The sequence below is a fragment of the Lipophrys pholis genome (assembly GCF_963383615.2).
Source record: "Lipophrys pholis genome assembly, chromosome: 1".
Taxonomy (NCBI): domain Eukaryota; kingdom Metazoa; phylum Chordata; class Actinopteri; order Blenniiformes; family Blenniidae; genus Lipophrys; species Lipophrys pholis.
In genome coordinates this window covers 21,227,869-21,239,205 of record NC_137635.1, presented here as the reverse complement: position 1 = coordinate 21,239,205, position 11,337 = coordinate 21,227,869, and the positions used below count along the sequence as shown (strand labels likewise).

General features: G+C 41.1%; 2 protein-coding genes across 2 annotated transcripts; one reads left to right on the top strand and one right to left on the bottom strand.

Annotated features, from left to right (window-relative positions):
• Nucleotides 1-726: 726 nt before the first annotated feature.
• Nucleotides 727-1,623, bottom strand: LOC308112113 (myeloid-associated differentiation marker-like protein 2; the record flags this gene model as incomplete). Its single annotated transcript, XM_080467345.1, has 1 exon — nt 727-1,623. One exon carries the CDS (start codon nt 1,621-1,623, stop codon nt 727-729), a length of 897 nt encoding a protein of 298 aa, XP_080323471.1.
• Nucleotides 1,624-2,525: 902 nt separating this feature from the next.
• On the top strand, nt 2,526-10,531 carry cog7 (component of oligomeric golgi complex 7). Its single transcript, XM_080458760.1, has 17 exons — nt 2,526-3,005; nt 3,833-3,981; nt 4,231-4,347; nt 5,304-5,472; nt 5,591-5,673; nt 5,786-5,908; nt 5,994-6,192; nt 6,271-6,398; nt 7,100-7,254; nt 7,355-7,471; nt 7,588-7,653; nt 7,930-8,116; nt 8,228-8,368; nt 8,522-8,605; nt 9,070-9,184; nt 9,446-9,589; nt 9,727-10,531. The coding sequence occupies exons 1-17, from the start codon at nt 2,840-2,842 to the stop codon at nt 9,891-9,893; spliced, it is 2,310 nt and encodes a 769-aa protein (XP_080314886.1). The 5' UTR covers nt 2,526-2,839; the 3' UTR covers nt 9,894-10,531.
• Nucleotides 10,532-11,337: the final 806 nt, after the last annotated feature.

Here is an 11,337-nt window from a genome sequence, read left to right as displayed (position 1 = left end):
ATTATGCAATAGAATCTATATTATCTTTTAACAACGGTGATTAGCAATATAACATATAGTCACACACTTTTCTTTTTTTTTAATTTTCACAATTAGTTATTACGTTGAAATTCTTGAACAGCGATCGTATCTGCCATCTTATATTATTTTAGTCAAAATGAAAGGAGATTTAATTTCAATACATAGTCTCACAGTTACTGTGTAACAAACAGGAGAGGGAGACTTTTAATATTCAGACAATATTCATGATTAATGCCAATGAGATATATTGTTTCAAATGAGAAAAGGAAAACACTTAACATTTATTGTGGGAAACAAAACACAGAAATCTGGGGGTCTGGAGAAATCAATACATTTGATAATTGCTAAAAAGACATTCTTCAAATGCATTATTATGACTTCTTTGTTCACGACAATACATTTTATAGGTTTACCACCTGAACACTACGAATTAACTTTTACTCTTGTTTTAACCACGTTATTCTGGCTTCATATCTTACAGTTTAGTTACAAGAAACACATAATTGAATCTCAAACTAAAGACAAAGTCCACTGCTGTGTATGCTACAACATATTTAATGAGATTACAGTTTGCTTAAATGTGTTAACGTGAAACCCAGGTACAAACTAAGACCAAGTAAAGAAAAAGGTTTTCAGTTTTGTACTTTGAATAAACAACAACATAAAAGTAAAACGTTGGCTTAACCAATAAGAACAGCATGAAAGTTAAGTGCGTTTGAAGTCACATATACCGAGCAAAGTGAAGATGAGATCCAGTGTGAAAAGGATGAGATTCACATAAGTGAAAAATGCCACCATGAACTGAATGGCCCATATACAGAAGCTTGGTGGGCAGTCGGTGGGTCGAGGATTGTTCCTGAACATGAAAAGTGGCCACATAATGGCAGCAAATATATACAGCATGACAGAGACCACCAGGAAAATAAAGACACACCTGTCCAAATTAAAAGGCAGGCATTTCTTTAGCTTTTTGAGGATGTTTGTAGCGATGATCAGAGGCAGGATGGGAAAGGGAATGACATACGCTATAACGCACAGGATCAGAACTGGCTTGTCTTTGTAACCAGTCAGAGAGATAAAAATCATACAGCTGACGAATGCCTCCAAAACTTTCCAGAATCCAGGCAGGGCAGCCAGGTAGCTCCCTTTCTTCTTGTCCAAGATCTTGTCTTTAACCACTTCAACAGTGTAGACAAAGGCGCACAGGAAAGCAAATACGCTCACTATCCAGCCGTACAGGCATTTCAGGCAGGCGTAGAAGTTGGAGTAGGTGAGAGCAACAGAAACAGTCATGAGCGTGGAGGACATCGCCATCCCTGTGGTGAAGTCAGACCAGTCCATGCAAAACAAGTTGAGCAAGATGTCAAGTTTAAACATCTCAATGATGGTAATGATGAGGGTCATGATGGGGCAGAAGGCCCAGGTGAACATAGCATAGACCCAGTAAGTGTGACTGCTCCCTCCTCTGAAGGCAGCCAGCATGAAGGTGACCAGAGACAGGATGATCTGAGCCATGTGCAGCCCCCCTCGTCCAGACAAGAGGGTTGAAGGAGTAAACACCGCCTTGGACACCGTGTCTTTAACTCCATCAATAACTCCCATTTCTTCAAATTGCTGTTTGGATTATGTCCTTCCAGAAAGCTGCAGGAAACTGGCTGAGGTATGTTTGATGTGTGCTATCCTCTGCTTTACTGCCGAGCAGCTCCACTTTTCATGCAGCTTTTATCGCCTTTATGGTTTGCATAGTATTCAATGGATGGAGTTTGTGGTGATGGATGTCTGCAGCAGCAGATAGGTGACAAATACTTTAGGTCTGAGTGAATAACTGTGAAGCAAGGAGTTTTACGAGAATACTATGTTTCGTAACCATTACTAAATGTTGTCATTTTGCAAACGTTTTATTAACATTAAGTGAGTCTTCAAGTAGCTCACCTGAGTGAGCAGAGACTTTTTCTTCAGGAGATCAGCTCCCTGGAGCATCCTAATGTGGCTTCTCACCACGTCCTAGAAATAAGATAGATAAATACAAACCGATGTCTTAAATGTTTTTTATGGTTCTTAACATGATAACACTTGAAATTTTTACTGGGTTTTTTGCTCATCCTATACGTTTTTGTCAGTTTTTTTCCCTTGGAGCACTGAGATTGCTCCAATGTAAAGTTTATTATAAATCAACTGTATTATTATTATTATTATTATTATTATTATTATTATTATTATTATTATTATTAGTAGTAGTAGTAGTAGTAGTAGTAGTAGTAGTAATAGTAGTAGTATTAGTATTAATATTAGTATTAGTATTAGTATTAGTATTCTTATTAGTATTAGTATTAGTATTAGTTTGTTACGACATGCTGGCATATACAACGTCGTTTTATTATTTTGATAAATACATTTATAATAATTCAGTAGTGGCTGCATGGTGGTGTGCGGTGACATAAACATTTTTTTTCTACGGTAGGTCTTTATCAAAGCGGTTTTTTGTATCAGCGCGTGTTTCCGGGGAAGATAAATAATAGCGCACATGCGGAAGTTGTTGTCACTTTTTAGCTCCTGCTAGCATCAGACATTTACAAATCATGTTTTTTCTTTTCTCTCTTTGAAACCGTGGATATTAACAAAAATAACTCTGGAGGAGGCCGTCGCATTGTTGGAACTATATTTAGTTGTCATGATAATTTCATTTTCGTGGGCAATTTATTTTATTTTCCTCTCCAAGCCTCTGTTTGGGAAACATTAGCTGCTAGCATGGCTCGATGACAGTGTGACTGGATTTGGGTTTTGGGGGTTCTTGGCTTTCACTGCTGAGACACGAAGGATGGATTTCTCTAAATTCCTGGACGACGACTTCGATGTGAAGGACTGGGTGAACGGAGCCTTCAGGGTGGTGCAGAAGGAGGCTCCGGGGAAGGCGGACAAACACGCTGCGACTCTGGTCATGAAGCTGCAGCACTTCATCCAGGAGGTCAACAACGCCATCGAGGGTCAGTAAACATCAAGTTATCATATTCACAGGACTGAGTTGGGTTTTTTTTTTTATCTCTTTTGCATTACATCTCTTATATGCGGCAAAAGCGTGTTAGTGGATGTCTCAAACTATGTGTACGGCCACGTCATTGTTATTGCATACATTAATAAACATTTCCCAACTCCAGACTAAAGGCTGGCTTATCCCAAACAGCTTCCTAAAAACTACTCTTCACACGAAGAAAGTGAGATACTTAATCCCGTAAAGTCAAATAAATTAAAATATAAACTAGTTTCTCTTGACATTTCAAGTTTCTGAGACATGTTATGAATAATGTTGGAAGAAATATCAGTGAGCACTTCATCTTGAGGATTCAGTTAATATTTCAACATTTTTCTTAATTCGCTGAATATAAACAGATTTTTGAACTTTATACTTGATCTAGTCTAGGTTTGCAAGGAGACAAAAGCAAAGGTACAGTGCACCTGCAGAAAGACACATCTCCGACCAAATGGTTTAGTGTAGTGAAGAGTTAGAGCCTTTGTTGTAACTTCCACCTTGTTAAACAGGTTTGAATATTGTGATGGTTAAACCTGCATACATGCTTCAGCAACTCCGTACTATAGCATTCAGAAATCCAGATGTATTAAATGTGACCAAAGTCTCCGTGAGCTGTGATTCAAGTTTCCAGTCATCAGTTTTATAGGTGTGAATTGAATCATTACTCTACCATCAGTATAATTAAAACTTCCTGGTATAGTTAAAGTACAGTCTAGTTTTAAAAAGCAATAATTATCAACTTTGGCCTTCCTTCAATGACCGACTGTGTGTTGTTCTGTGAAGAGAGCAGCAATCAAGCCCTTCAAAATATGCCCCGAGTGCTGCGAGATGTGGAGGCTCTGAAACAGGAGGCCTCCTTCCTGAAGGAGCAGATGGTTCTGGTCAAAGAGGACATCAAGAAGTTTGAACAGGAAACTGTGCAATCCATGCAGGTCTGTGAGCATCTCCATCTCTTCTTTCTGAGTGTCTACGTGTTTTTGTATGTCTAATACTAAGAGATAAGTATTTGTTCTTCTTATCCATGTGTATTGTACAAACAACTGGGACGCTGGTGTACAATAACAAAGAGCAATATCATGTATTTAAAATCCCCCTGGGAGGAAGTTGGACTCTGAGGGATTGCATGCACGGTGCCACAAGGATGAGTCTCAGCTCAAATAGTTTTGGATTGTGTTCATCAGGTCCTGGTGGAGATAGATCAAGTGAAGGGTCGAATGCAGCTGGCAGCAGAAGCTCTGCAGGAAGCAGACAAATGGAGCACGCTGAGTGCAGACATCGAGGAGACCTTCAAAACACAGGTATTGAAAAGTTACGTTGCGGCAAGACTTCCTGTTATGTAAACATGTTATAGTCTGGCTTGTTGCTCAGTGATATTAAGCCTTAGTGGCTCATCCTGTTCCATGATTATAAAAACATTTCTGTAGAACGACTTCAGCAGACTCAAACCTTTTTCTTAGTATTCTGGATTAGCTGATTTACATACGTCACCTCCCAATAACATACCAGAGCCTCCACTTTCTTGGGATCTATGGAGCAACAGTAGAGTAGTCTATGATGAGCATTATTATTATTACGTAGTTCAACAACATAATGGTGAAATCTTAAGTCAAGTCGAAGCAGTAGACAATATGTGAGCGCACTAAAAAAGTCCTCTCCACACGTCCAAGGATTTCTTTGACCAGATGACCATGAGACAACCCAGTTTCAGCTGACATAACAAATCTAATATACCTGGGATTCGTCATACAGAACTGAGGAAGTTGAAACAGGATGCCTCTGTGTAAACACAGCCAGTACAAACATTGCTTCAATAAATTAAAAAGCCTCCAAATGGCAGAGGAGCCAGCTTATAGTCCCATAGTCAGCTGGGATCCGCTCCAGTGGTCCTGAATAGGAACCATGTCACACAACAGGCCCCTGATGCTCCATCAACTATAGGAGAGTCACGTTTTACACTTTTGGTTCATTTGACTGTTCTTTATATGATCTCATTGCCTCTGTTATTTTATAATTGTATGTTTTAGGTCTTTTGTTGAGCTTGCATTTTAATGTCTTAGTATGTAGTCATGTATTTCTGTGCATCATTTGTTTTCATCCAAAACAAATATATTCCTCTGGAGACAACTAAACTTGGATATTGAACCTTAATCTTGTTCTGGATCTATCAAATCTTGAATTTATTATTCGTAGTTAATATTTTTTTATGATGTTGACAATAGTAATTATTTGTTGTTGGTTGTTTTTTTTCACCCAGGACCTTGCAGTGATTTCCTCCAAGCTGACCAGCATGCAGAGCAGCCTGGCCATGCTGGTGGACACTCCAGACTACTCTGAAAAGTGTGTTCACTTAGAGGCTCTAAAGAATAGACTGGAGGCCATGGCCAGCCCACAAATAGTCGCCACTTTTAATTCCATGTCTACAGGTGGGAACCCAGGAGGAAAAGCCTCTTCTTTTTCATTTTGATTCTGTCTTCCATGTCGAATATGTTTGCTTCAGTTTGCTCTGAGCACACGTACTTATTTGGATTTTCCTCTCTGCAGACCAAGCAAAGCTATTTGTGAAAGTCTTCACAGAGATAGACAGAATGCCTCAGCTTCTTGCATACTACTACAAGTGTCATAAAGTAAGCATCTGCGTCCTTTCCCCGACATTAAAAGACTGATAAACAAACCCGCACGACGTTCTTGTAGACTTCAGGTGTCAACAAACATTAATGTCTGTTTTGCCGTCACCAGGGACAGTTGGTGAGCATATGGCAGGATCTCTCTCAGAGTGAGCTCAGCCTGAATCAGCAGCTTGCTGAATTTTATGACACTTTGCTCTCCACGTATCACACTCAGCTGCAGTGGAGCAGCCAGGTGAGACACCTACAAGCATGAAGATAGACCCAGAGTTTCACTTCAGTGACAAGTCACAATGCTAACTTGTGTCTAATTGTGGCAGGTGTTTAAGAACCCGTACGAAGTGGTGACAGTGCTGCTGATCCAGACTCTGGGAGCCATGGTGCCATCTATACCGGTTTGTCTGAGCTCCTCCATGGAGCGGGCCGCCCAGGAACAGCGTCTGGACACTCTGCTGGAACTGCATCAAACCGCGTCCACGTTCGGACACAGCCTGGAGGCCGCCATGCTGCCACACCTGGGTCTGTACACGCGTAAGAAATCAGTGTTGGAGATGAAGATGAGGGAGAGTCATGTTCACGGGATCTGTTTTTTAACAGCTGAGAACAACCTGCTGAAGGTGAACGAGCTGGTCTGCGCTCTCTACGATCCCTACAAATCTTATCAGCTGCAGTACGGAGAGCTGGAGGAAGGTCACCTCCTCATTCAGCTCAGTGCTGTTCCTCTGGTTAGACCTCACACCACACACACCCACAGACCACACACACAAAATGCTATATTGGTCTGAATATAAGGCAATTCTTTTCTTGGAAATCATTCTGGTGTGGCCGGTTGTGTTCTATTCAGCTCATCTTATATTCGGGATCATCTTGTAATCATCTCCAAGTTATTCCAAGTTTTGCATTTCAACAGCATCTGGCCTCAGAAACAATAAATCCCCTCCAGACTGAGCCAGTCATACATCAGGTGTTTAAGATGCACAGACTTGATGGCGGTGTTATTAACCAGCTGTTCAAAGGCTTTAAATTGCTTTGGCCGTGAGGATGACGTGCTATGGGAGGAGCAAGAGGAACCGGAACATGAAGCCAATAATAGCTTAAGAGACACCAGCGAGGCAGGAGATCTGTGTGAGGAATAGGCTGTGGACTCTGTGTGACTCAATGAGGTGTCCCATTATAGGGATTAAGAACTGCTGTCTAATTCTTTAATGTTTAATATTCAGTAACTTAGTTTTAGAAAAGAGGTTTCTTAAACCTTGTAAAGAATGGTCATCATCTTATATTCAGACCAATAATATTTATTTAAAATTTTTACCGCAATTTTCATTTTTCTCCATCTCACTTGTCATTTCCTCTCTTTTTTGTTTCCCTCTCTTCTCGTTTGTGTCGTCCTTTGTTCCACACCCTCTGTCTTCGCTCTTATCTCCAGGAACACGGGGAGGTAATCGACTGTGTGGAAGAGTTGAGTCACTCTGTAGGAAAGTTGTTTGGGCTGGCCGGTGCGGCCGTGGATCGCTGTGTCAAACTGACTGATGGACTTGCCGTGTGTGGCCTCCTCAAAGCTCTCAAAGCCCTCTTCACCAAGTAAAGAAAAAAAACCAAACCTTTCCCTCCCCGTTTTTTGTCTTAGTGATAGAAACTGCTCACCCCGATTTGAGTGTACATGATGCTCTGTTGGTTGTAGGTACGTGTCGGACTTCTCCACAACTCTCCAGTCGATCAGGAAGAAGTGTAAACTCGAAGAAATGCAAAGCTCGGCGGTTTTCCAAGAGGACTGGACAGCCTTTCAAAACTCAGTCAGGTGTATATTTCTCTCCGATATGTGAAGGGATTTATTCCCATTGTAAATTATTGATTTAAAAAAACAAAAAAAATAGAATAATGCGGTGTTTTCTATTTTGGTGTTGATCCCTGCAGGATCATTACTACATGTGGAGAGTTACTCAGACAGTGCGGGGCGTTTGAACAGCAGCTATCAAACAGGTGAGAGAAATGTCACATGCTGAATATTTTATACTGCTTCACTCCAGAAACCATTCCACTGCTATTCAAGTGACCTGTACGGTGTTCATAAGAGTATCTTTATGTTTACACTGTACACGCTGTACCCATCATTTTCTTATATATAGTGTCTTATTCTTATCTATGTCATTTATTTACTGTGTGATACAGTTGTTATTAGTCATCCCCCCATTATTGATTATTGATCCCACTGTAATTAAAACTGCCCTCATCATCATCTTCCAACCCATCCTGTAGGATTCTGGGAACGGCTGGTAAATACCTGTCTGAGTCGTACAGTCCGCGCAGCCTGACGGGCATCCAGGAAGCCACGTCCACCGAGAGGAAGAGCGCCACCAAGAACCCGTGGCAGGAATACAACTACCTCCAGAGGGGCAACGTCGCCGAGTACAACAACCTCATGGAAGTGCTGTACTCGTTAAAGGTGCGCTCCAGGCTGAAGTGTTGATGGTTTCCGAAGGAAACCGCTGTAATTTGGTTTATCAGACACCTCCTCCCGCTGCACTCACGTCTCTGCTTTCCTTTTGCCTCGCAGGAAAAGGGCACAGGGAACTCCAGCTTGTTAGCTGAGCCCAGAACCGCTCTGACCAGACTCAATCAGCAGGCCAACCAGCTGGCCTTCGACTCTGTCTTCCTGCAGATCAAACACCAGCTCTGCCTCGTCCCAAAGATGGAGGTGAGTACGTGTCCGGTTTCGACTTTATTTGATTTGAACCGCCGACAGATAAGGTTTGAGTGCTGTGAGCTTTGCGCATTGCCTCCGTGGACGTGATTCTAAATCTCTGATGTGTTGTAACTATTAAACTGATCACATGCGGTTTGATTTCAGAATCAAGAGGGACCTGGTTTAGGAGAGAGGTACAGTGACGACCTGCCTAATTTCAGCCTCTCGCCTCAGGAGTACATCACAAATGTGAGTCAGTTTGGACTTTAATGAAGGTTGTGGCATTTTAATGTCACTTTTTTCTTTTAATTTTAATTTATTCATGAGAACACTTAATTTTGATCAGTGCGTAAAAAAAGAAAAAAAAGGGTTCATTTGACTAGATTGAATGAAACTAAGAAGCTTTTTGTGCAGTTATGGGACCGTAATAGTAATTAGAAGAATTAGTCCTCAAAAATTCAAGCTTATTGAAATTGAATTTTATTGAAACGAGGGCTACAAAGAGCAAGAACCAGAAGTAAATCGAAAATTTTATTTGAAAAAAATATATATATAAAAGTATCAAAAGACTGTAACACAGTAGCAAAGATTAAAAACAACTAATATGAGTGATATAAAACCAGACATAAAGATAATGACTGTGCATTATAAGGAGTTCTTTGCAGTTCAGATGGCACCACATATATCAACCTTCATGACTGTTCCTCTTACAGATCGGCCAGTACCTGATGTCTCTGCCACTCCACCTGGAGCCTTTCGTGACACAGGAGGATCCGGCGCTCGAGATGGCCTTGCATGCTGGGAAGCTGCCGTTCCCTCCAGAGCAAGGTCACTAACGGATCAGCATCCAACTAGTGTCCGGTGCATGTTTTTCGACTTACAAGAAACTGAGGAATCTCCCCTCCGTGTTCTTGTGCAGTGATTCAGCTCAGCAACGCTCTAATAGAATATCAACATTAACAGCAAATCTTTATGCAGAGAAGGAAATATTCAATTTTTCTGCTTAATTATCTGCTTTTTAATTAAAACCAGTGTCAGTCTAAACAGACAAAGGTTATGGGATCTTTGCCCTTTTTTTTTCTTTCCCAGGTGACGACCTCCCTGAGCTGGATAACACTGCCGACTACTGGTTGGGCTCCATTGCTCGTGCCACCATGCAGACTTACAGCGATGCCATCCTGCTCATCCCCCAACTGAGCCCACATTCCACTAAACAACTGGCCACGGATATTGGTAAATTAATTCAGTAGAGACAAATGACTGTGGATGTTACAGGGAGTGATGCATTGAAAAGCACGTTGTCGACAAGCCTCAGTGGACGTTCAGTGAAGTTATTTGGGTTGACAAGTCTCGTATTCCGCCCCCCTCAGACTACCTGAGCAATGTGATGGACGCCCTGGGCCTGCAGCCGTCACGCACCCTGCAGCACATCGTCACACTGCTGAGGGCGAAACCAGAAGAATACAGGCAGACGGCCAAGCTGCTGCCTCGAAGACTGTCCTCCACCATCGCTGCGCTCCGCTGCATCGACTACTAACGGCCTGGGAAAAGGAGAAGGACTCCCAGAACAGTCCCAGAACTGAAGACCTTCTTGCGCTGTAAACAAACAGAGGAATGTGATATCAATAGGAGCGGGTTTACATGTAAACGTTCCTCGTCTCTCGCTTACGATGTATCTGACTTAGGGCTACAGCATATTGGGACATTTCGGTCTGCTTGAGGGGGTTAAGGAAATGTTTGAAGACTAAATTTATGGTAGTTCTGGCTTTTTTTTTTTTTTTTAATTAGTTATTATTGATCTGACTTCCATTGATGTCTCACCAGTGTCGATGCCTTCAACTCAAGCCAAATGGTTGTTATGACTTCTCATTTTTGATTTCTGTATTTATGAGGTAGGGCAGCATCACAGCATTTATTGAAACATATGACCAATATATTTGATACGTGTACTAATAATGATTATGTGTGGCTATTAAATTATATGTACTAATATTTCTGATATGAGCTTTATGGTTTTTTGTTTACTGGGCTTCATTTTCAATATTTAACTTCAGGATTGAAGGAGGTGACCAGTTTCTTTGTTTTTGTGGTATGGGATGGACTAATATGGCCGGTATTCCATATTTGTTCATTATTGTGAAAATGTGTAAATAAACATTGACACCAACATCAATGAATCATGTTGTGTTATTTATAAGTTCAGATGAGGCACTGACAGACTCTTTTCTTTGCAGAGTCCCAGTGGAGAACTAGAAATTGTCTTATCGAGAAACGTCTTGCTTTACCATTCTACCTTGTGAACTGATGTCGAATGTATTTTGCACCCTTGAATCATGAAAATGGGCAAGTCTCTCACAGTTAACTGTCTGGGGGGATGCAAGAAGAAATGGAAGAGTGTCACATAAGGTAAGGCTCCAGAAGGGGGAAAAAAAGTTTATTGCTTTTGGCCTAAAATCACATTGGATGCAGAAGTTCATTGATTTGAGCTCAAAAAAGAATTAAAAGTGTAGTTAGTGGCCATAGATAAGCAAAAGATGTAATGTTCACTATGAAAACAACTGAAATGCAATTAGGCATAATAGTGTGTTGTAATGTGATCCTGTCTGAAACTCTTCCTTTATAAGTTTACTTGATATATATATATATATATATATATATATATAAGTGCATTAAATAGGACATACTTAACAGGATTGCTGGTGATTTGCTGAAAACAACATTATTCTGGCTTTCAGATGATATATGTGAAATAAAAAAAACTAAAATTCAACTTAGTGTGAGATGGAGCTTTGAATTAAGTGTTTGTTTATGTTTTGCGTTTTGGTAAGATTAAATGCGTCCACTCAAATACAGGGGGGAAAAAACAAAACATGAAAAAAAGGCTGTTTGCATTTTCTATTAAAGACGTGGTTTGACTCCATGCCGTCCACGAGCGCGACCGGAGCTTCACGAGCCGTCCAGCAGCGGGGCCCGGGACCGGG